The sequence below is a fragment of the Monodelphis domestica genome, chromosome 3 (assembly GCF_027887165.1).
Source record: "Monodelphis domestica isolate mMonDom1 chromosome 3, mMonDom1.pri, whole genome shotgun sequence".
In the NCBI taxonomy this organism is placed as follows: Eukaryota; Metazoa; Chordata; class Mammalia; order Didelphimorphia; family Didelphidae; genus Monodelphis; species Monodelphis domestica.
In genome coordinates, this window is record NC_077229.1 from 171,198,161 (window position 1) to 171,222,054 (window position 23,894).

Here is a 23,894-nt window from a genome sequence, read left to right on the forward strand (position 1 = left end):
ATTTCTACAAATATCACATACATGCTTGTGTATGTACATTATTGTCAACATGGAATCTAGAAGCCCCCAAACTTGTAGCCTAGAAAGAGTTAGTGATTCCCCAGTTTTATTTAGCTCAGAGGTGAAAGCCTCAGGCTTGAGCCTGTTCCTGTGAGAATCCACAATCCACTTCAAAAGGGGGCTAAACCCAAGCTGGAAGTCCGGTGACTCTTCTAGTCTCCAGAAGCCTCTCTCAATATATCTCACCCTCCCTTCAGAGGATCAAACTCCAGACATTCAGCTTGTGAGTCTGACGCAAAAAACCCAGAACTATTAAATAGTCAAAAATCACTCTTTAAACAAGGGGAAGGGGTTCAATGCAACAGTAGGCCTCAACATAGAGCTGCGGGTCACAGGATTGCAGAGTCCAAGGAGTGAACTCTGGCCGCTCTGGACACTGACCCCTGGAAATCCCAAACTTGAGAGAATGACAGTTCCCAGGAGCCAATAAAGTTAGGGAGCTTAAATACTTTTCTAGGTGGAACAGGCGGGGCTGAGGATGAGAGGGACAGTAGATTAAATTTATAATGTTGACAAAGGAAAAGGAAGAGTTCCAGACAGGAATAACAGTGAGGGGCTGATGCTCTACAATGGACACAAAGGGGAAAGACCCAGCCTAGGGCTGGGCCACCAAGGTAAAGGACTTTGGCCAAAAGGGAGAATCCTTTGGGACAAAAGAGGAACTCAACATCTTAAAGTCTACTGTACTGGGGGCCATCAGTCCACGCCTTGACAGAGTCAGGAGTGGTAGCTGGGGAGACCACAGAGTGGTCCTTGGCAAGATGTGACTGCCCACGCTATCCCCCTTGCATGACCTCTTTCATCAATGCCCCTACCTATGAATTGACATGATTATTATTCCACCTAGTCTCAAAAGAAATAATGCAAGAGCAAAACACCTGTACCCTAATTCCCCAAAACATCACCAAAAGATCAGACCCTCAAACCCAATCCCAAAAATTATCATGGGTTAACTTTTATTTAGGTACATGATTCCCAGCAAAACTGTAGCTACAGGCCAAGCCCAAAACTTTCTCATGAAGCCAGCACACAGATCAATCATCGAGGCCCATACAATATATACAGGTACAGTACAGGTACACTAAGCTTCAATATGCCTCAGTGACTCAATTACACAAATCAGTAACTCAAACTCCCTAGTAAGCCACCTGTGATGAAATCATTTATCTTGTATTCTGTCTGTAATCACAATACACAAATATAGAATGTGAATTAAGTGATTTGTTAAAAGTTAATGTATCACTTTTCTAATTATCTCTCTTTGATTTTGTGTATCTGCATGCCAAGAGAATGGGCATAAAAATAAAGATCAGACATTGGAAAGCGGAGCAGCTGAGATGCAAAGCAATCCCATGGCGGTTATGATTAAGCTATCTTCCGTTTGTTATTTTTGTTGACTGAGCGTTCGCCACCTGCCAGGAACCCTGGAATCAGGAGTGAGGTTGGACCCTGCCCGTGACACTACTGTTAGTCTTAGAGGCCATGAAGGACCTTCCCTCTGCTCTTTTGACAAGATCAAACCAGGAGTCTTTGCCCTTAAGCTAGGTAAACTGGGGTTCACAATCTTTCTAGGCTACAAGTTTGGGGGCTTCTAGATTCCATGTTGACATTATATAGATATAAGTTCAGTTGTAATCACAGGCATACTTTTCCGGTTCTATTGTCTTTGCTTTGTTTGCATCCCTTCAAACACAGTGACAGGCAGCATAGAATAACTGGTTTAGGGAGTCACGAAGCTTGGAGCTCAAATATTGCCTAATACACTTAAAAGCTGTATCATCCTTGGAAAATTATTTAACTTCTTGTGGTCTCAGATTCCTCAACTGTAAAATGAGGGAGGTGGAGTAGATGGCCTGTGGGAGCTCTACTAGCTCTAAAACTATGATCTCATGATAGGATATAGTACATGATTGCTTATTTTGAAGAGTAGACTAAATAAGTTTAGTCTTTTCTGGAAAATTCGGGTCATTACTATGAAAATCAAATTAGAAAATTAAAGAATATTAGGGCTAAGAGGAATCTTATAGATTATATAGTAAAGGCCCTCATTTTCTAGAGAGCATTATCCTCTCTCTAGAGCACCTACATGCCCTTGAGAACTATTAAGGAATGAATAGGGCAGTTTGCCTTAACATTAAATGGATGCAGGTTGCTATGCCTGTTTAGGGTTTCTGACTTAACCTTTGCTGACAGATCCTAAAAGTTATTATTTCTTGCTACTATCAGTGTGTAACAAGAATACTAGATTTGGAGTGGAAAGGACTTTAGTTAGAATTCTTCATAGAAAAAGCCAGAAGAAGGAATCTGCTTTGAGAAGGATCTGGGCATCTGTTCAATATCTGAAGTTCGTAGCCATCAGAAAGTGTGAGAGAGAGTGTGTTTGTGTGTGTGCGTGCATGTGCGTGTGCATTGCCTATCTATTGCTGCTCTTCCAGCTGCCCAGCAGGAATTTTGAGAACCTGATTCTTGGTTTACATTTCAGATTGGTAAGGTAGAATGAAGTTGGAATGGACTAGATGTTGTTACTCTGCTAGCAAAGATAGTTTTTAACTTATCATCACACTGGATCATTTTCACTGAGTTACCTTTGGTCATCAGCTCCATTTTGGTTGCTGTTCAGGACAATTCTCCAAAGGTCTGAGGCTACCAATTTCTTCTGGTCATTCACAAGGTTGATATCAGGCAACTGCAGCTCATAAACCTTGCTTTCAGAAAGACTGAATTCTCGAAAAGCGACAAAAGTTTTCTGGAGTTCATCCCAGTATTCCAAACTACAAGGAACCTTAAATTAAGATGAAAAGAATGTTAGAAATTAGATTCAAGTCAACAAGCATTTGTTGAACACCTTCTAAGGGTACTCAGGAAAACATGGTCTCTTTTCTCAAATGGGAACGTTAGAAGGATAAGATATGTACAAATAACGACACATCACAAAATAGAATATAGTATACAAAAATGGTGCTTGAAAATTGAGAGAAAGGAGAGGCTATTTTGCAGTCAATCAATCAATATTTATTGAATGCCTTCTATGCACTAGGTGCTGTAGTGGGTGCTGGGGATACAAGGAAAGGCAAAAGTTAGTGCCTAGAGAGAAGAAAAGGTGATCGAGCCACAATAGGAGAAAAGAATTTTGGACAACAATTCATAGGAATGGGTGCATCAAATGAAGGTTTTCTGAGGATGGGAAAGACTTGAGTATCTTTGTAGGCAGTGGGGAAGTTGCTATGAAATAAGGAGAATCTTCTGGAGGGGGGGAATGAAATGGGATCATTGGTGCATGTAGAGGGGTAAACCTTGTCTAGGGGAAGAGCTATTTCATTTTGTGAAATAGTGGCAGAAGGCATATGGGTAACACGAGGTGAGGAAGAGAAGCTGAGAAGAGGGAGCACTTGGGGAAAAAAGCCTCTATTTTTGTCGGTAAAACATGAGGCAAGGTTCTTGGCTGGCGGGGTGGGAAGGAGGATCCATGGAAGGAGAGAAGATGAAAGAAAATTTTTGGAGAAGACACTGTGGTGAGTACAATAGAGTTCATTAGGAAGGTGCAGCAGAGAGGGCCTAGCTGAAGTTATGGAACATAACTGTAGTGGACCCAGCTGTCACTTAAGTCATCTTCTCCAGCTTCTCTTGATGGTACCATGCATAGGAGCAAAGGCAGCAAATGGTGAGAGAGATCTAAGTTGAAGGCTTGGTAGGGCAAGATAGGCAATATGATCAGCAGATCAGATAGGGGATTCAGATAGGAGCAATCTTCTGAGGAATCAGGGAGTCTTCATGGGAAAAGAATTTATTTTTAAACCCTTATCTTCCTTCTTAGAATCAATATCATATATTAGTTTCAAGGCAGAAGAGTGGTAAGGGAGGATAAGGTGACTTACCCAGGGTCACACAGGAAGGGTCTGAGGCCAGAAAGTGACTTGCCCAGGGTCACACAGATTTAAACCCAGAGACCCTTCCATCTCTAAGCCTGACTCTTAATCCACTGAGCTCCTTAGCTGTCCCCAGCCTTAAGTTTTGAAGAATGATTGGAACAATAACCACAAAGGTATTTGGGATGTAGGAAACACAAGCAAAACCAAGAATTCATGGGGATAATTTAAGGAACATAAATTAGAACTATTGGTGGTAACATATATGAGGGAAAGTAGTATAAGATAAAGCTAAAAATGTAGGCTACACCTGGATTGTGAAGAAACTGAATGTCAGGCTAAGGTGTTAGGATTTTAGAAACTTTAGATACATACTATATTGATTAAAAGTGACCCTACTAGACTAAAGAGCACATAGTTGCAATCCTAAATAAGTACTTTGATTTCTAAGTATTGATGCAAAAGGCAGAAAGTATTAACAGCTTGAAACTGAGGAATATCAAACCCCCTTTTGCCAGCTCCCACAAAAGAACAATGTAATAATCACATACCATCTTCGTTTTTGAAATTTATTAACGGCTTATATTTCTTATTTTAATTCACTACATATTTACTGGATATTTACTGTGTGCCTGTTACTGAAAAATATAAAAGTTATACGATACCAGCCTTTATTCTCAAGGATTTCATATTCTTATTGGGGAGATAACTTACACACATTAAATGGGAAACATGTTAATATGACTGACTACATACCAAATTGCATGGCTCTGACAGAATCAGTATTACTTAATGTTATGGAAGGTAGAGGTTAGTTTAGGTTTGCTGAGTTTATTATGCCATTAGAGAGACAGGACTGAGTAGGCTGAGAAAAGAGACAACAGTCTAGGCCAGAAAATAGAATGAATAAAAGTACAGAAGTGAGAATGACATTCTGTGTGCATAAATGTCAATGTGTGGGCAATCAGAAAAAATTGAGCACAAGGTAAGGTGGAATAATACAATTAAGCTATGAGGGGCGTGGGCATTCATGATACAAAAGTGGGGTGAGGGAAGAGTTCAGCCAAAAAGGACAAAGAAGATATTGAAGACAACTTAACTGGATTCACAATTTGGCTTAAGGGCTAGCCCTTTGGCTATATGTTCATTTTGGAACATTCCAGACTATTCAGAAAATTTGTAAAACAATAGAAAGTAACTGCTACAAAAATACACATAAAAATATGTGGGTTATGTGTTTGTTAGTATTTTCCTCTACACACCCTATTTTCCTTGGTTAATCAAGTGGAATGAGTGAATTCACTCCAAATGGAAACTTCGCTGAAAATAAGTTTGAAATGCTTGTTTTGTTTGTGTGACTAAGAATACTTATCCCAAGTCTGTACATTTATTTTGTTCTTTTTGTGTAACATGTCACACTCTTATATAAAAAAAAAATCAATGTCTAAATTAAAGTAAAAAGAAAATCTAGCAAATTACTTTTGGGTAGGATTTGGTATTTTAAAGATATTTTGCAAATTTGCTAGAAATACATGCATACATATGATTCACCCGTTCCATCAGGGTACCATCCTGAAAGGATTCATTATCTCATTCTGGACATACCACTTCCTTCTTTTTGATAAAGATTTCTATAGATATTCATTATAAATATTTCCCTCACCCTTTGGTTACAATCTTCCATTCCAAGAGCTCTTGTTTTACAACATTCCAGTTCTCACCTTTTTAATTATAACCACTAACCACAATTTTTAGAAAATATTCTAAACTTGCACTTGTCATCTCTTTCTGTTATAAGTAGGAATGGAGGACTAGAAAGTCTGTTTCTGTTAATCCACAAAGTCATTAAATGAGAACGGGAACCTTCTAAGTAAAGCAGAAGCAAAGTGGCAATAGAGCAATTTAGAAGATGGTTCAAAGTCCAAAGCAGAGAGAGAAATATAAGGGCTAGGCAGGAAAACAGAGTTAGAGTTCATAAACTAAAGAGTTTATAGGCTGAAAGCCAAACTAGAAGGGAAACAACACAAGAGGCAGCTGGCATATAGAAAAGATTAGCTTCACATAGGGATCAGGATGAGACAGTGTCATTTGATGGCCAAGGATCTACTAGTCATCTTCCAAATGCTTAGCTGAAGCAAATATAGCTGTAGACTCTGACAGTTTTCCATTAAATGCTGACATTACCCAGCTAATCTTAGTTTTAGGTACAACATATTGAAATTACATATCTACTACTTTAATGTTATACTTATAGCTCCATATGTTAGAATTCTCTTAAGAACTCCAAGATCTACTTTATGTTTTCTTTTTAAAAGAATTCTATCATATAATTTTATGTTTGAAATTAGTTATTTAGTATATAGTTCTATGTTTAAAAATCTATACTTATCTTTCCTAAAAGAATTATTATGAATTCCTGTACTGAATAACTTTGAGGAAAGATGGTAATTTTGGTTGCCAAGAGGTAATTTAGAAATGTTGGATATCTAGAACTGAGTCAGAGGAAATAGGAACAAGTAAATTGAATTCACTAGAAAATATTCCACATATTGCACATAGTTCACTTCAAATAACTGTCAAGAATATGCGTATTTTTATGATATTTTATTTTCCTATCCATTATTTGACAGAGTTTTAAAAAATCAGTTAGTAATATAACAATAATAAAATGACCTGAACCCTATACATATGTGAACTTTGCACTAAAAACAATTTAGCCTGTGTAGGAACCACATTTAAAATCTTTTTCCAAAATGTATTTCCGTTCAATGGTTAATTTGGAAAGATTTAAAAAGTCTTGGTACAAAAAAGTATTTGAGAAATGATTTGGTAACATTTTAAGGAATAATACTAGAATTGTGTTGCCCACTCATCTTCATGGACGGTTTCTATTCTTTGGTACAGAGAGGAAAGGGGACATACACATACACACACACAAACTATGTCTTTGAATCTTCATTTCCAACAACTTCCCAAGGGCACATTCTGATACATCCTCAGTTAACTGAACATCTTAATTCTTAAGCATTCTGGCTACTAATAAATTTTATTCTATTGATTTTATCCCTTTATCCTACCCTTATTCATGAGCTGACTGGCTGGCCAGAGATAAAGAGAGAGGGCAGTATTCTGGAATATGGGGATTTTGTCTATAAAATGAAATAGGTATTCAGGCTTGATTCTAACCAATAGAAGGTCACAGAAATCAAATGAAATGGGCTTTATAGGTTGCACAGTTGAAAACAAAGATTAGTTACATTGGTTTCATCCAAATAACAGCTTTATTTTTGGGTAAGATAGTCAAATCCTTGTATCATAAGATGTCATAGCCATCTCTCATTTGGACTCTTACAATACCTTTTTATTGATAAACTTTTACCTTATGGGGCCTGGGACTAAAACATTCTTAGCCATTTCCTGCCCATGGTTCTGCTCTTTTATCTCTTCCATTCCACCCCTCTATTTGATAGGTAAGCTTTCCATTTACATCTCTTGGAAGTAGGCCTTTATGATACTTCTCAGCTGTCTTTTTACCTTGCTCCTCTGCTTAGACAGGTCTGTCTTCCACCCTGACTGTCTCCATTCTCTCAAGGATGCTTGGAAGCACTAAATTGTTTAACATGTTTAAAGAAGATCTGAATATATGAAAAAAATGAGGATTAATCTAAATCTAATCCATGACCATAACTTATAGGCAACACTTGGAAATGTGAGAACCTTTGTTAATAAGACTGATTCTATAAATCATATCCTCTCATTTTCTCAGAATTGAAAGAAGATGTTACAAAGACAATACCCTGCTTTACCATTGACATTTTATAGGTGAGACAAAGAAAGCTTGGAGAAAATAAACTATAAGACTTATTAACAGGATGGTACAAATGGAATTCTTCTAACCACATAAACATTCTTTATAAAGAATAAAAGAATAAGAAGATTGCTCAGTTTTCTGGAAATGATCTTTATCCTTGACAGTCTTAAGGATTAACTGTGGCCAATGTGAGCTCACTTGGGATTACCACCTGTTGTAGCCCTAGTCCTGTGCTGGCAAACCTATGGCATATTTGCCAGATGGAGCATGCTGAAGAGGGCAGCTCCCCTCCTCCTCTCCTTGTGCCTGAGGACATTTCTCACATGATCCACTCCTCTACTCAGCAGCCCAATGGAAATACTTTTCCCCTCCCCTGTCTGGGGCAAGTGGAGGGGGGCTCACATGTGGCAGGAAAGTTGCAGTTTGGATACTTGGTTTTAAGGTCTAAAAAAGGTTCACCACCACTGCCCTACTCCATATTAAAATTCCTGGAATTACCTCAGGAATCTTGTCACTCTAGAAATCTCCCTGCCTTCGTGAAGAAAAGAGGGGGATGAGAAATAGTGCCTCCTGAAACAGAAGCTACTCTTCCCTTCTTTTTCAGGATGTAACGATGTCACATTAGCATTAACCTCATGGTTCCCTACCCTAAGGCCATGGTAGCTCGCTACAGATTAGGATCTAAGAAAAATCAATTGCTCTTACTTTACTCAAAATGAAACCAAACAGTTCAAGAAATCGACACAGCAAGGAGAAACAGTCTTCCAACATCATCAACAAAAAGCCTCTTCTAATCTTACAATAAGGAACCAAAGCACAAACACAAAGAATAGGGCTAGCATATACTCATCTGTTTAACACATCCAGTTTCCACCACCTGCTAGAAGGTTAAGGAGAACAGGATGCGTCTAGAAAAATTGTGAGGAAGACAAAGGCACAAGCAGCTGGGGTAGAGTGTAATGTGTTCAGGGTTGCCCCCAGAGCTACATTCTTGTTTTCTTAGTTCTCTGTTTTATTTCATTTCATTTTGGGAAGCAAAAAACAACACAAAAAGCCTTTTTTGCTTTTTTAGATGCAATACGGGATTCTTGAAGTTCCCTTTCTCACATGGTGGGCGCTTCCCCTTGGAGATCAAGTCACTCTTGTTCCAGAAACAACTACCTAACCCCCTGCATTCAGAATCCAGGAAACACGTGTGTTTTATCATCTCTTAACAAGGCCACCTAAGTGAAAGAAAGGCAGAATACAATATAAACTCATATTGTGTGTCAGACGCCAACCCATGCTGGGATTTTAAATTTAGTTTCCTGAACATGAATAAACTACTGGCTTTATGATTATACTATGTTGCTATGTGGATGATATTCTGTTCAAGAGTCCATTCTCTCAGAAAAGGATTTTCCTTATAGATGAACTAGGAGTATTGTATTTAGAGCTGAACGTTCATAATTCAGGTCTATAAAGTATTTCTTTTTTTACACTGATTTTTAAAATCATCAAACACTTATTTCATTCATGCTGAAATAATATGAAAAAATTTCTCGTGTGTCACAGAGCAAAGCAGAATGAAAATTAAATGCATTTGCTTGCAATCCAAGTCTAATACAAATCGATTCTATGGAACCTGCCAGGCAATGGCCTTCACTATTCACAAGTCTCAGTGATAGGTATCAAGCAAAATTCATATGAAAAAGCTGAATATAAGGGACACAGATCAATCCCATCTGCAGAAACTTTAAATTTCCTTTTTCCAGGGTCAAAGATAATCTTTTCTTATCAATTCATAAATGTGACTTTGGGATACTTTCAGAAGTTAGAAAATAATTCTGAATAGTCTTTGATAATAACCAGTCACCAAGTCAAAGGCAGTATTGGCCCTGGCAACTTCCTTAAAATGAGAAGCTAAGCAAATGGCAATCTTTATTGCTGGAAGAAGTTCCCTGCTTGGGAGTGAGTTCTCTATACCAATGACATGCCAGGAAGGGTTAAAATGATTACTGTGGGGCAGTTAGGTGACCCAGTACAGAGAGTGCCAGACCTGGAGTCAGGAGGCCCTGCGTTCAAATCTGGATTCAGACACTTCCAAGCTGTGTGTCTCTGACCAAGTCACTTATCCCCCCACTGCTGGGTCCTCACCAGTCTTCTGCTTTAGAACTGATACTTAGTGTTGATTCTAAGAGAAGGTGAGGGTTTAAAAAAAATTACCTAATAATTATGCTGGTATGCCAAGAATCTGTAAGGTATAGGGACTCTAGCAGGAAACAACTCACTTCTAACTTATAAGGAAGCTGATTGAGATTCAGAGAGGTTTAAGCCACTAATTGATTGGGCTAGTATGAGTCAGAGGTGGGATTCGAACCCAGGTCCTCCTGACTGTGGCTAGTTTTCCATCCACTATCTGGTGATCCTAGGCAAATTCTAAGTTGATGATTTTGCCCTTTAGTTGTTTTCAATTGCGTCCAACTCTTTGTGACCCTGTTTGGGTTTTTCTTGGCAGAGATACTGGAGTGGTTTGCTCTTTCCTTCTCCAGCTCATTTTATAGATGGGGAAACTGAGGGCAACAGGGTTAAATGACTTGCCCAGGATCACATGGCTAGTAAGTGTGTGAGGCCAGACTGAATTTAGGAAGAAGAGTCCTCCTGACTCCAGGCTGGTGCTCTATTCACTGCACCACCTAGCAACACAACAACAAAAAAGAGGCCAGAGCACTGGCTCTATTGTAAAAGGATCTGGGTTCAGATTCTGCGCGACCTCAGGCAAGTGCCTAATCTGGGACTCATTTTCCTCATCAGTAACATGAAAGGGTTGGACTAAATGACTCGGGAGCTCCCTCATTGTGCCAATCTCGTATCCAAGAATTAGGATCCCAGACCCACACGGGTGAGCATTTAGGGGCTGGAGAGAACTCTGCGTAGGTGATCACAAGTGGCGCCCGAATGGGCTGCACAGGAATAGTGTAGTGATGACAAAGAGGGTAAGGAGGACGCGGGAGGAAAGATCGGTGTCCAGGAAGAAAGATCCTGAAAAGTGTCATGTCTATTCAGGAAAAAGGAAAAGAGGATTCCATAGCCCCATCTTAGACAGTTTTCTGGTAATGATTTTTGCCTGAGTTTCTTTGTAAAACTCGAAATGTTTCTAAGTACACACACACACACACACACACAGACGCACACACACACTCACATGCACACACACACACACGTGCACACACGTGCACACACATGCACACACACTCACACACAGACGCACACACACGCACACACTCACACGCACACACGCACACACACTCACACTCACACACGCACACTCACACACACACTCACACACCCACACACACGCACACACACGCACACAGACTAGTGCATATCTGGCAGCGACACATGCCAAGACCCAGCATTTAGACGTTCGCTATCTCCACAGCGGGTGGTGAAAGAGCTGGCTTACTCTAACTTACACATACCCCTCAGTGTAAAAACCAATTACTAAACAATAAAATAAAAGGCAAACATGCTTGAAATCAGAATGTTTTCCTTTAAAATGTTTTCTTTTTACGTGCATCTGCCTTTCAGTTGATTTTGTGAGAGGGGAAAAAAGAAAGCTTCTCTACATCTTCAACTAATAGAAGCCATAAAACCCCCTTTGTAATATTGGAACCAGTGGAGAAACCACAAGTATTCAAATGCAGGAAATCATGATTTTATAACATTTTAATGCGATCTACTCTTGGGAAACAAAGTTAACCAAACCCTATTTCTGTACAGGAAATATTCCAGTGTACAGTTGTACGACATTGTGGTGAGGGGTACAGCTGCACAGTTTTCACCTGTAATGCCCCACTGGTATTGCGGCTTACTGCATTGCATCAAGATTGCCTTCCTGTCCGGAAAGCCCTCTAAGTACAAACAAGAGTCTGAGCCCAGGTTTCATTTTCCCTTGGTATCAGAATATGGTAATTTAAGAGCCCTGAGAAATACTTTTTAACCTTTTAAAGGAAATACATGACATTCTTTTATTAGGACCCATATTTTGTTTTGTTTTTTTAAACATGTGACCAAGTTATCTTATCAATTTATCAGGCTACCAGGTTTAGAGCAAATACAGGTGGGTAATAGGTAATCCTAAAAGAGATTGAAATCCCCTCAAGAAATAATGCAAATACACAAAGAACTTTCTGTCAAAATTAAAGTGAAGAAAAGGAGATCTTTTGTAAAATATATTTCTAAGAAATGACAAGTTCTAACATCAATTTGAACTCTGTGTTATGCCTACTAGGGAAGGTTTTATACAGCTGTGGCACAAATACACGTTATATAGTAGAAAGAATGGCGGCTAGGTGGCGCCGTTGATTGAGTGTCAGGCTTATAGTCAGGAAAACATCTTACTGAGTTCAAGTCTAGCCTTGGACATTATTTACTAACTGTGTGACCCTGGGCAAGTCACTTAACCCTATTTGCTTTAATTTTTCATTTGTAAAATAAGCTGGAGAAGGAAATGGCAGACCACTCCAGTATCTTTGCCAAGAAAGTCCGGACTGGAGTTACCAAGAATCAGACATGACTGAAAACAAATGAACAAAAACAAAGTAAAAAGAAGTCTGGGCTGGATTTTAGGAGATGCAACTATCTTTGTGAATATAGGCAAATCACTTAGTTGTCCTGGGCCTGTTTGACATCTGTTAAAAATAAGAGGGTTGAGCTATCAGATGATCTTTTAAGTTTTTGAGATTTAAAGTTTATCATTTATGACATCGGCTACTTAGGGTTTATTTTTTTTACAAATTAAAAAGGTTAAAAGGATCTTTGGTACTTCAATTTAAGCAACTGGATTTGGAAGTAGAGATCAAAAGAATCCATTTTTGCCTCTGCCACCTTACCAGGTGTGAGAGAGTGGGAAAATAATTTAATTTCTCTGGCTCTCTGGGTTTCTTTATCTGCAAAATGAGAAAGTTGTTTTATATGGCCTCTCAGGTCCCCCAAGCTCTAGTTCAATGATTTTGAATATCTAAGGCAATTATCAGCTCTAAATTTATAACCTTTTGATTGGTAAACGGGAAAAATACATACATTGAACTTCTTGGACTGTGGCAACTTATGACACAATAGCTATCCCCTAAAAATTCTAATATGTATAGTTCAATGAGTTGATTCTTAATTGTTCATGACAAGAAAAAACAGATAATATGGATGCAGTGAGTTTCACTAATTAGTATTAACAGGAAAGGTCAATTTCAACTCAGTACAAATTAGAGCTAAAATTACAGAATATTTTAAAAAGTGGATAAATAAGCTTAATGCTTTATAAGAACATGAAATAAAAAGGCCAGATCACTTCAGAATGGTTACCTTTTAGGGGGCTTGCTTTCAAATATATTTAAAACTCCAATTTCTTTAGTGAGTACCAGGCCATCATTTTTCTGTGAGCAGCACCATCTAATCTCCTATATTCAAAAACTTTGGTGTTATTTCTGATTCTTCTCTCTCACACTCACGTTTCCCGGCCAAATAAAGAATTTCGGAATTTTAGAGATAACATCTTGAGGTTCATCTAGTTCTATGTATACCTGAAAAAGAATTCCTACCAGAATACACTAGACATCTCATTTTTACACAAAGATTTCTAAAAAGAGGAAACTCAACACAACCCCCAGTAAGCCTCATATCTTAAGTCCTCTTTTAAGGCTAAAAAGTTTCTTCAACCAAGACTTCTCAATTCTAATGATGCAAAAATCTCTTGGATTCAGTCTCTCCTTTTTATTTCCACCTTAGCCACCCTGGTTATAAGCCCTTGATTGTCATACACTTGAGTACTGAAACAGAGTATCTTGCTTTTAATCTATTATCTGTTCCACATCTTTAAATCTATCCTTCAAAATGTTGCCAGACTGATCTTTATGCTTAGCAGTACTTATGGCTTTCACCTGCTCAAAAACCCTTTGTGTTGGGGGGGTAAGGGGGGGGTAGCTGGGTGGCTCAGTAGATTGAGAGCCAGGCCTAGAGATGGGAGGTCCTGGGTTCAAATCTGGCCTCAGACACTTCCCAGCTGTGTGACCCTGGGCAAGTCATTTGACCCCCATTGCCTAGCCCTTACCACTCTTCTGCCTTGGAGCCAATACACGATAGTGATTCCAAGACAGAAGGTAAGGATTTAAAAAAAACAACAAACCTTTGGTGGTCATTTCTTTCCAAATAAAGTTCCAATTCCTTTGTCTGCCAAAGGAAAAACTTTATAAAAGTGAGAAAAATTTGGTGTCCCAGTCTTTTCTCATATATTTCTTCACTATTTTTTAAATTAAAAATTTTTTATTATGAACTTAACTATTATCAATAAACAAACATTTCCGTATATGAAAAGGAGTTTGTTCAGGAAACTATGGCTAATCATTTCCTACTTTTCATGACCCCATTTGGGGTTTTCTTGGCAGGAATACTGGAGTGGGCTGCCATTTCCTTCTCCAGCTCAATCTACAGATGAGGACAATAAGGCAAACAGGGTTAAGTGACTTGCCCAGGGTCACACAGCTAGCAAGTATTTGAGGCAAAATTTGAATTCAGGAAGATGAGTCTTCCTGACACCAGACCCAGTACCCTGTTATCCAGCTGCAGATAAATTAAAAAAAATATATATATATTTAACATAGCCTTCATGCCTGCACTCACACAAAGTACTGAGTATTTTTCTTTTGTACTTCAGGTGTTGAATTCTTACCTGTCTTTTAATGCTTAACTCAAATGCCACCTCCTCCTAGAAGCATTCCCCAAATGCTAATGGTTGTGAACCAAAGAACTTTGTTTTCTGCTCTGCAAGCAATGCACATACTATGAGGCAGCCGGGGGTGTAATAGATAGAGCACTGGCCAGGAATCTGGAAGACCTGAGTACAAATCTAGAAACTTACTAGCCCTGTGACCCTGGGCAAGTCACTTAACCCTATTTGCCTCAGGTTTCTCAGCTACAAAATGGGGATAATAACATCACTTATCCCACTCAGTTGTGAGGACCAAATGAGATAATATTTGTAAAGCTTTTAGCATAGTACTTGGAACAGAATTGTTATTATATAAATGCTTATTCCCTCCCCAATGCATTATTTTGTATCATCGATATTCCATTACCCTGATGGGCTGTAAGTTCCACAAAGGGAAAAACATCCAATCTTAATATTTTTCATCTCCCTCAGTGACAAACATTCCGCCTAGCACAACACATATCAGGCATTTAATAAATGTTGGTTGAATTGAATAATGATGAACAAATTTGAAGCAAGCAAGCATACCAATTATTTATAGATACATAAGTCCTCCTAAAGTGCCTGAGGATGCTTTAAGTAATTTATCTTTTCTCAGAAATGTAACTCCTATTATTAATTTTATTAACATGCCTTTTCAGTCAAAGAAAATGCAAAGACAACTCCAACCCTCCAGATAAACATTTTCAAATTAGTCTTAAAGTGTTTCTACAAATGGAAGAAGGAGCTAATTCCTTAAACTCATAAGACAATACTTTAACTCTTCTTTCTTTGAATCTTTTACTAGAGCTACTAGACTAATATGTTTGACCCAAACCTTCCAAGAAGAAAAACTGTGAGTAGACAGACATTAAGGAAGAGGAAGTGGTAAGAATGGTGAGGGGTATGAAAAATCTGAAAATTGAACTGGTATAATTACAACGATTAAGTGAAGTGATTGTAGAGTATAAAGTTATCATCAATCTAGGTAATTAAACATAATAAATTTTAGCATGGGAAAAGTAAAATTGTGTGCCATTTCTATGGACAACTCTTAAGGAATTGTGTCCATGTTCTGGCCCCTATGCATTTCTCTATCTTTATCTTTTAGTACTTCCTTCCTGGGACTCCTTGCTCAAGTCGCAGGAGTGCAGTCCCAAACAAACCTTTGCATTCCCCTCCTTTAAGCCATTCCCTCTCCTGGGGAACAAGTATTTCTTTTGACTCCTCTGAGAAGCCTTCCAGATCAGTGTCCTTTGAACAACTAGGGAATTTCATGTAGGAACTGCTCATTTGTGTCAAAATGTCACATAGACTTTTAAGATCGCTACTTATCGTCCCTTCTAGAATTTAAATTCTCATAGGGCACAGAATATCAGCTGTCCAGAAAGACAGGAGAATATAATGCAGAGCTCACTAGGCTGACTACTGAAGGTTCTGTGACTTTAGGAAAATGACCTTACTTCTCTGGATCTCAGATTCCTCATCTGTAAAATGAGTTAGATGAGATGATTTCTGAAGTCTCAGTTCTAAAATTCTATAATATTTTGTTCTCTGTATTTCCTACTGAGCCTAGACTAGTACAGGAATGGAAAGGATGATCATTAATAATTTGTTAAATAAATGGATCTTTAAGTGATCATTCAACATGGAGAATTAAAATTTAATAAATGATATGATACAAAAGCAAAGTCTGTACAGGTGATGTGTTGGGGATGTTCAAAGCGTGATTAGATCTCACACATTTCTCCTTCTCTCTCTTTTTTGCTTAATTAATTCTAAATGGTAAATACCTTTGGCCAGCAGAAACCCTTGCCTTGATGTTAATAATCAGAGAGTTACAAAACAAAGTTACTTATGTTCTTTAAAATTTCAAGGAATCTTTTTTGATTTTTATATGTGTCATAGACACTTGGCTAGAAAAGAGGTTTTATGGCAGTATTTCAATCTATGGAATCATCTTTTTTTATAATAAAACCATAAGCATAGTAGTGGTCCATTTTTTATTCAGTTGTATGATGGTAAAGATAGGATCTTCTGTAGACTATTCTTTTATTTTTTTTTAAAATCCTTCCCTTCTGTCTTGGAATCAATACCAGGTATTGATTCCAAAGCAGAAGAGTGGAAAGGGGTAGGCAATGGGGGTTAAGTGACTTGCCCAGGGTCACACAGGTAGGAAATATCTGAGGCCAGGTTTGAACCCAGGACCTCCTGCCTCTGGACATGGCTCTCAATCCACTGAGCCACCTAGCTGCCCCTGTAGAATATTCTTTATGAGAGTCTTCCTTTTTCTAAAGGTGTTTACCATTATTAGAGAGGAAGTCCAGTACAGAGATCAAATGGAAGAAGAGGTCCCAATAAATGGTAAAGATTTTAGATGCCTCTATTTGTCAATGACATTGTCTGACTGTATCAAGGTGACCTTCCTAAATGAGATTAATCAAAAAAGCCATACAAGGAAAAGCAAGTGGAGGAAGATTGCCTATTGTCTATGATATGAAGGTGGACAGAAAAACCACAGAATTGTTCTATCAATCCCTATATCTTGCATAGATACTACAGACAGGCCAAGAAATAAATATGAGAAGAACATTGTCTTTGGGAAAATGTGTAGTGCTTTTAATGACCCCAAGCTCCTCTCTCGTTCTTTTTCTTTTCTTTTTTTTCCAGATCACACATGGGCACAATTTTCAGTAATAGTTTTCTGACATTCTGCAATTCATGTTCTCTCCCTTCCTCCCACTCCTCCCTTCCCCAAGATGGCAGGTTATATGATATAGGTTTATATGTGTTATCACAGTCCATATCTCTATGTTCTTCATACTGTGAAAGGAGACTTACATTATGTGGCTTACATTAGAGAAAAATTCATGGAGGAAATAAAGTGAAGAGCAGCTTGCGTTAATCCGCAGCGGGCAGCCTTTCCTTTCACAAGTCCCTTTGGGCTGTCTTGAATCCTTGCCTCGCCGATAACCGTTAAGTCATTCACAATTGATTATCCTACGTTGTTGCTGCTACTGCATGTGGCCTTCTCCTGTTCTGCTCACTTCACTTTGCATCACTCTATATAAGGTCTTTGCAGGGCCAAGCTTCCCTTTACACTTCGCAGTGACAATATTCTTTGAGAAAAGCACTGTCTCTAAGGAACTAAAGCTGTAGGGTTTTCAGAAGAGAAGAGAGCAGCCTGTGACCTATCATCAATGAAAAACTAGATAGGGAAGTGGCAAATCATCAGCGTTATCCAGCCGGCGGAGGGGGTTGGCTGCTTGCTTGGCAATCCCTCATTTGACAATAGGGGTCTGTTGATTAGCTTAACAGAACCTAGCCACTTCACCATGTCGGGAAGTCTAGAGGAATTTGTTGGCCTCCATCCACTTGGGGATCTTGGTGCTTGTGCTCACGGCGTCCAGTAAGAGACAATGCCATACGGAAGAGGCCTACGGTTCCTGAGGCCACGTGGTTGTGGCTCCACATAAACGGGCCTTGGTTTTGTTCTTTTACCTTTTAGGTGAAAGGATTATAGATTCAGATTGTGGGGACTTCAAAAGTTGAGATGGCAAGCCACAGGAATCTGGGAGGCAGAATCCAGTCTGGGTTTTGGAACCAGTGAATCACTGATACCTTGAGGAGGAAGGAATGATTTTGGGGAGAGATCTTCAAGGCCCCAACCCAGCAGCAGGACTAATTTTCTAGTCAGGCTGCATCAAGACAGGAACTTGATAGGAGCATTGCTATGAAGGAAATAATTAAATTAAGTTTTGAACCTTGTTTCCTAGAAACTGAAGTGGTGTAGAGAAAAGGCCCTTGAAGTTTTGGGAGAGGAGGGCATTATGTATGTTTCTTCTTGCTGTATCTGGAATGATATTTCTTTGAATAATCTTAAAAGAGAGAGAGAGAGAGGGCAGCTGGGTAGCTCAGTGGATTGAGAGCCAGGCCTAGAGACGGGAGGTCCTAGGTTCAAATCTGGCCTCAGCCACTTCCTAGCTGTGTGACGCTGAGCAAATCACTTAACTCCCATTGCCTAGCTCTTCCCACTCTTCTGTCTTGGAGCCAATACACAGTACTGACTCCAAGACAGAAGGTAAGGGTTTAAAAAGAGAGAGAGAGAGAGAGAGAGAGAGAGAGAGAGAGAGAGAGAGAGAGAGAGAGAGAGAGAGAGAGAGAGAGAGAGAGAGAGAGGAAGGTCTTCAGTCTATAGTCAGTCACATAGTCATGGCATGGACCTCCTATGAAGGACATCAACCGTACAGGTACACCAATGGTACCTTCATGTTTGTTTCTCAAGGAATATAAGCAATTTCCTCCCTGCTTTTCATTTCTATTTTCTCTTTATTTATCTGCATAATAGAGAACCATAATGAAAAATTTTAACAATATAGCCATTTGTCTATGTGAGTCTTCCAAAACTATGTTCAATTACAAATTGCATTACAAAGAATGAGGGAAGGAAGTACTGAGATTTACTAAGTTCTCATCAATTAGGGGTAGCCTCTTAGTGTTATGTAGCTCTGGGGCCTTACTTGTTCTTAATCTCTTCCTAAAAACCACAGTTCACTTGATGGTCTGACCAGAAGAAGGTACATAAATAGGCAGACTATGGTGAATGAACGGTCAGAATTTCACTTCCACTTATTGCAATATTTTAAGACATTTTCTTCAAGAATATATTGCATTGAAAGCAAAGCAGAGCAAAACAAAAGAATATATTGCATTGGAATTGCATTGAAAAGCAGGTCTAACTGGATAACTTTGACTTAGTTAAAAAGTTTCATGTATTCATTCATAGTATTCATGCTAGTGTTAATATTGTTGTTATTGCTATTATATAGCTATCTTAACAATAAAGGTATTAACAACAAATACAATTTATCTTGCATTGTCTTATATTGATATGCTTAAAACTGAGTCAGATATTAATGCATAAATTTGACTCCAGGGTGTAAAAAAACAAACATTTACTTTTTGGTTGCTATGAACATGTCAGACAAGCAATAACCTAAACTTAGTTCACAAAACTTTGCAAATTACTTGGATATTTAAAACACTTGCTTCTGAAATGTGAGAAATAAATCTGAACATGAGCAAAAAATGTGGTTTCTCCAAAAGACCATTTCCCCAATTCTCAAATGCCTAATTCAACATTGTAGCCTCAAAGGAGAACACAAAACAGAAAGGAGACGGTCAGCCAAATATGAGATATTCACTATTAAAAGGAAAAAATGAATGCCTTTGACATTGATCATAATTCTTTTCCTGTTGACTGTCAGATCAAATCTTCCTTGAAATAATGAACTACAGTAGTTTAATATGAATGACTCCAAACATACTTCCTGAGCACCACTGAGAAGCCAACAAGGTGCTAGAAAATACATCTGTTTATAGACTCAATAATTCAACAGGCATTAAGTGCCTACTATGTGAAATATTTGGAAAATATCAAACCTAAGCTGTATTTCTCTCCAAGTGGTTCATTTTCTACTTTACAGTAACTAAGGTAACCTAGGATGACTTCCTTAGATATCAAACTTTTAAAAACACTCATAAACAACTATAATTGCTTTAAAAAACTTTAAACAAAATGGAGAATTTATGGAGAGGAAACTAGAGAGAGCTTTATTGATGGCCCTTCTTTCAAGTTCTATATACTACTTATGGCTCAGAAAGCATTTCCTATAGATTAGGGACCTTTTACCTTTTTACCTGTGGACTCCTTCTAAAGCAATGTTTTGAAATGCATTCAATAAAATACATAGGATTATAATGGAAGACAATCGCATTGAAATACAGCTATCAAAATGATTTTTTAAAAATCAGATTGTATAGGCAGAACACTTATTTAATTTCCACCAAAAAACACTTAGTGACTACTAGGAAGGCATTGGGCTAGGCAGAGGTGATGCAAAGACAAAAGCCATTCCTACCATGAAGAACTTACGTTCTACTGCTTATTTTGAAGATGAGGAAACAAAGACTTCCAAAGGCAGGTCGTGAAGGAAGGGTAGAACTGGGACTAACATTCAGTTCTCCCTGGCTCTTTCCAGGACAGAATGCTGTGGGTTCATTGGGCTTAAGTTTTCTAAAGAATAATATATGATATTAAAGTTAAAAACTTTATGCTCTGGGAATAAATCTGTCCAAGAGTAAAATATCCTCTAGGAACAGAGCTGAGCAGCTTGTATTGAATAAATATTTATCAAATGTCAACTATGTGCATAGCACTGTACAAAGGTAAATTATTGTTTATTTTATAAAAAAAAAAAAAAGCAGTAGTGGTGAGACCTTTTTGGAGCAATACATTTGCTTAGTAATTTTTTTCCCCACAGGGTAAGGAAGACACTACTTGGAGAATATCCAGAGATAACTCAAGAATCCCAAGATAAAATAAAAAAAAAATAATAAAAAGAATAATTTCTGACAAAAATGAGAGGTTCTGAAGAAATCTTTAGGTAGTTAAGGTGTCTGAGAATTATTTTATGAAATACAGTGCCTGTGGCTGTAAAATGGAGATAATAATAGCACCCATGTCACAGGGTGGTTGTAAGTATCATAAGAATATGTGGAAAATGTTTTGTAAACTTTAAAGAATTATATAAATGTCAGATTTTATTATTATATTCTTACAAATAACAGAAGGAACATCTGCAAATTTAAAAATTTCAAAAATCATACTGTAAAATTTCAGAAATTATACTGTTACAGTAAAAACCTGACCTTACTGAGTGGTCCACCCCGAGAGACACCATCTACACAACCCATCAGTGAGTCCCGCTGCTGATGGTGACCGCCTTAAACATGTCTCATCTCCCTGTAGCCAGCCTGGGCCAGGGGAGAGACAGACATGTTTCCTACCATGGGGGGCCCTTTCTCCTCCTTTTTATCTTTTTCTCAGGGGCACATAATCAAATGAACATTATCTGGATTGGGGAGGAAAACATCACAATCTCCCCTGCCTTGTAGGGCTCTCTTTAGAGTCCTGGGATTTGGCTTAGTTTGAAGCTCCCTGTCCTGCTCCCTCATTCCATCCCTCTGCTGTCCCTGTCACATTTGCCCCTATCTTACTGCTGTGCTTTCTGTAGTCTTTGTTCTAGAGTTAGTGAATTACTCTTCATATCATACCTGTGGCTTTGTATATATTTTGACCACCACCCACATCTGTCCACTTTCCCCCAAAAGGGCATAATCTTCTGGAGGGAGGAGATCTGTGTAACTTTGGTAAAAAATGCCTTGTACATAGTAATCAATAGTTACATGACAAATTGAAATGGATTAATTCTTTTTTTAAACCCTTATTTTCTGTCTTGGAACTAATATTGAGTATTGGTTCCAAGACGGAAGAGGGATAAGGACTAGGCAACTGGGGTTAAGTGAAGTTGCCCAGCTAGGAAGTGTCTAAGGTCAAATTTGAACCCAGGATCTCCTCTCTCTAGTCTTGGTGCTTTATCCATTGAGCCATCTAGCTGCCCCTAAAATGAATTAATTCTTATTAAACTCACTCAATTACAAAATTTTCAAAGTTCTTTATTTTTACGTAATGAATTAAATGAATACTGGAAATTTCCAAGAGCATTAGAGTTTTAGTCACTTCTGAAGTATGGGACAGGTCTCCAATTCTGAAAAATTGAAAGCTAAGTTCTGTTCCCTTGACTATAATTAATCACGTGTTAAAAAAAAACAAAAACAACTATGTATATCCTCATTCACCACAAGACCTTCCTCTACCTTCACCAAATGCTATGATTTAAGAATTTCATTCAAGTCTTAAAAAATCTGGCTAAGAGCCAGTTATGTTAACAATTACTTTTTGGTTTAATAATGCATTTATTTATTTATTTATTTATTTATTTATTTATTTATTCATTTATTCATTCATTTATTTATTTATTTATTTATATATTTATTCATTCATTCATTCATTCATTCATTCATTCATTTGTTTGTTTATTTGTTTATTTATTTATTTATTGGCTCTATTTTCCCTTGGGAGCTCACCCTGACAGACATCTGTATTTTGTAACTTTCCCCATATTTTGGTCATAAAGAAGACACATACATATATATATATATACACATATCTTGCCCATACCCTTTTCCCATCTGATAAAATCAAATACAAATATAAAGCAAGACAAAAAAGGACCCTGACCTGTCATTTGGGTATCACTCTGCAGTGACAATAGTACTTTTAAGAATGTGGCATTTTCCTTTGATCCAACCATAGCACTGCTGGGTTTGTACCCCAAAGAGATAATAAGGTAAAAGCCTTGTACAGGAATATTCATAGCTGCGCTCTTTGTGGTGGCCAAAAATTGGAAAATGAGGGGATGCTCTCAATTGGGGAATGGCTGAACAAATTGTGGTATATTCTGGTGATGGAATACTATTGTGCTCAAAGGAATGATGAACTGGAGGAATTCCATGGAGACTGGAACAACTTCCAGGAAGTGATGCAGAGTGAGAGGAGCAGAACCAGGAGAACATTGTACACAGAGACTGACACATTGTGGTACAAGAGAACGTAATGGACTTCTCCATTAGTGGCAATGCAGTGATCCTGAACAATCTGCAGGGATCTATGAGAAAAAACACTATCCACAAGCAGAGGACAAACTGTGGGAGTAAAAACACTGAGGAAAAGCAACTGCTTGACTACAGGGGTTGAGGGGATATGACTGAGGAGAGACTCTGAATGATCACCTTAATGCAAATACCAACAACATGGGAATGAGTTCGAATCAAGAACACATGCGAAACCCAGTGGAATCGCACGTCAGCTATGGGGGGTGGCGGGAGAAGAAAATTATCTTTGTCTCCAATGAATAATGTTTGGAAATGATCAAATAAAAAAAAAGAATGTAGCATTTTATTCTTTCACATATATTCTCTCATTTGATTCTCCCTACAAATTTATGAAGTAGGCAGGTTATAAATAAGCTCCATCTTACAAATAAGGAAACTAAGGCTCTAGAAAGTACAGTGACTAACCCAAGGTCAGACAGTTCATCATCATGGATAGTTACATTTTGTAAAGTGCTTTACCTACATAATTCATATTTGAAGTTTTAGACAATCTTGTGATGCCATTCCTTTAGGTATTATTATAATGATTTTACTGATGAGGAAACTGGGGCTCAGAAGTAGTAGGTTTGTGTGATAATATTCAGTCTGATATTGAATATATTTGTGGATACTAGCCTAGTCCATACTTCATTGGCTTGGTAAGCATCTGGCCTTAGTAATTCTGTAGTTCAGATTTGGACTATGGTCTGCCTATTGGTAAGGCCTATATCAGGCAGGCTATATCTCTTTTACACATATTAACTTTTACAAGTTTTTGTTGAATAATGTGGTACCATTGTTTTTTCCATTACAGAGATTTTGCATCTTAGACAAACCCATTTACTTTCTCGTACAAACAAGGCATAATATTTATAGA

General features: G+C 38.1%; 1 protein-coding gene across 8 annotated transcripts in view; it reads right to left on the reverse strand.

Annotated features, from left to right (window-relative positions):
• The window catches only part of VPS13B (vacuolar protein sorting 13 homolog B), a 1,055,144-nt gene that overhangs the window by 126,946 nt on the left and 904,304 nt on the right, over positions 1–23,894 (reverse strand). For all 8 annotated transcript variants that reach the window (XM_056820764.1, XM_056820763.1, XM_056820760.1 and 5 more), the window contains one exon: positions 2,646–2,842. In XM_056820764.1, coding sequence (XP_056676742.1) covers positions 2,646–2,842 — 197 coding nt within the window. The remainder of the gene's footprint in view (positions 1–2,645; positions 2,843–23,894) is intronic.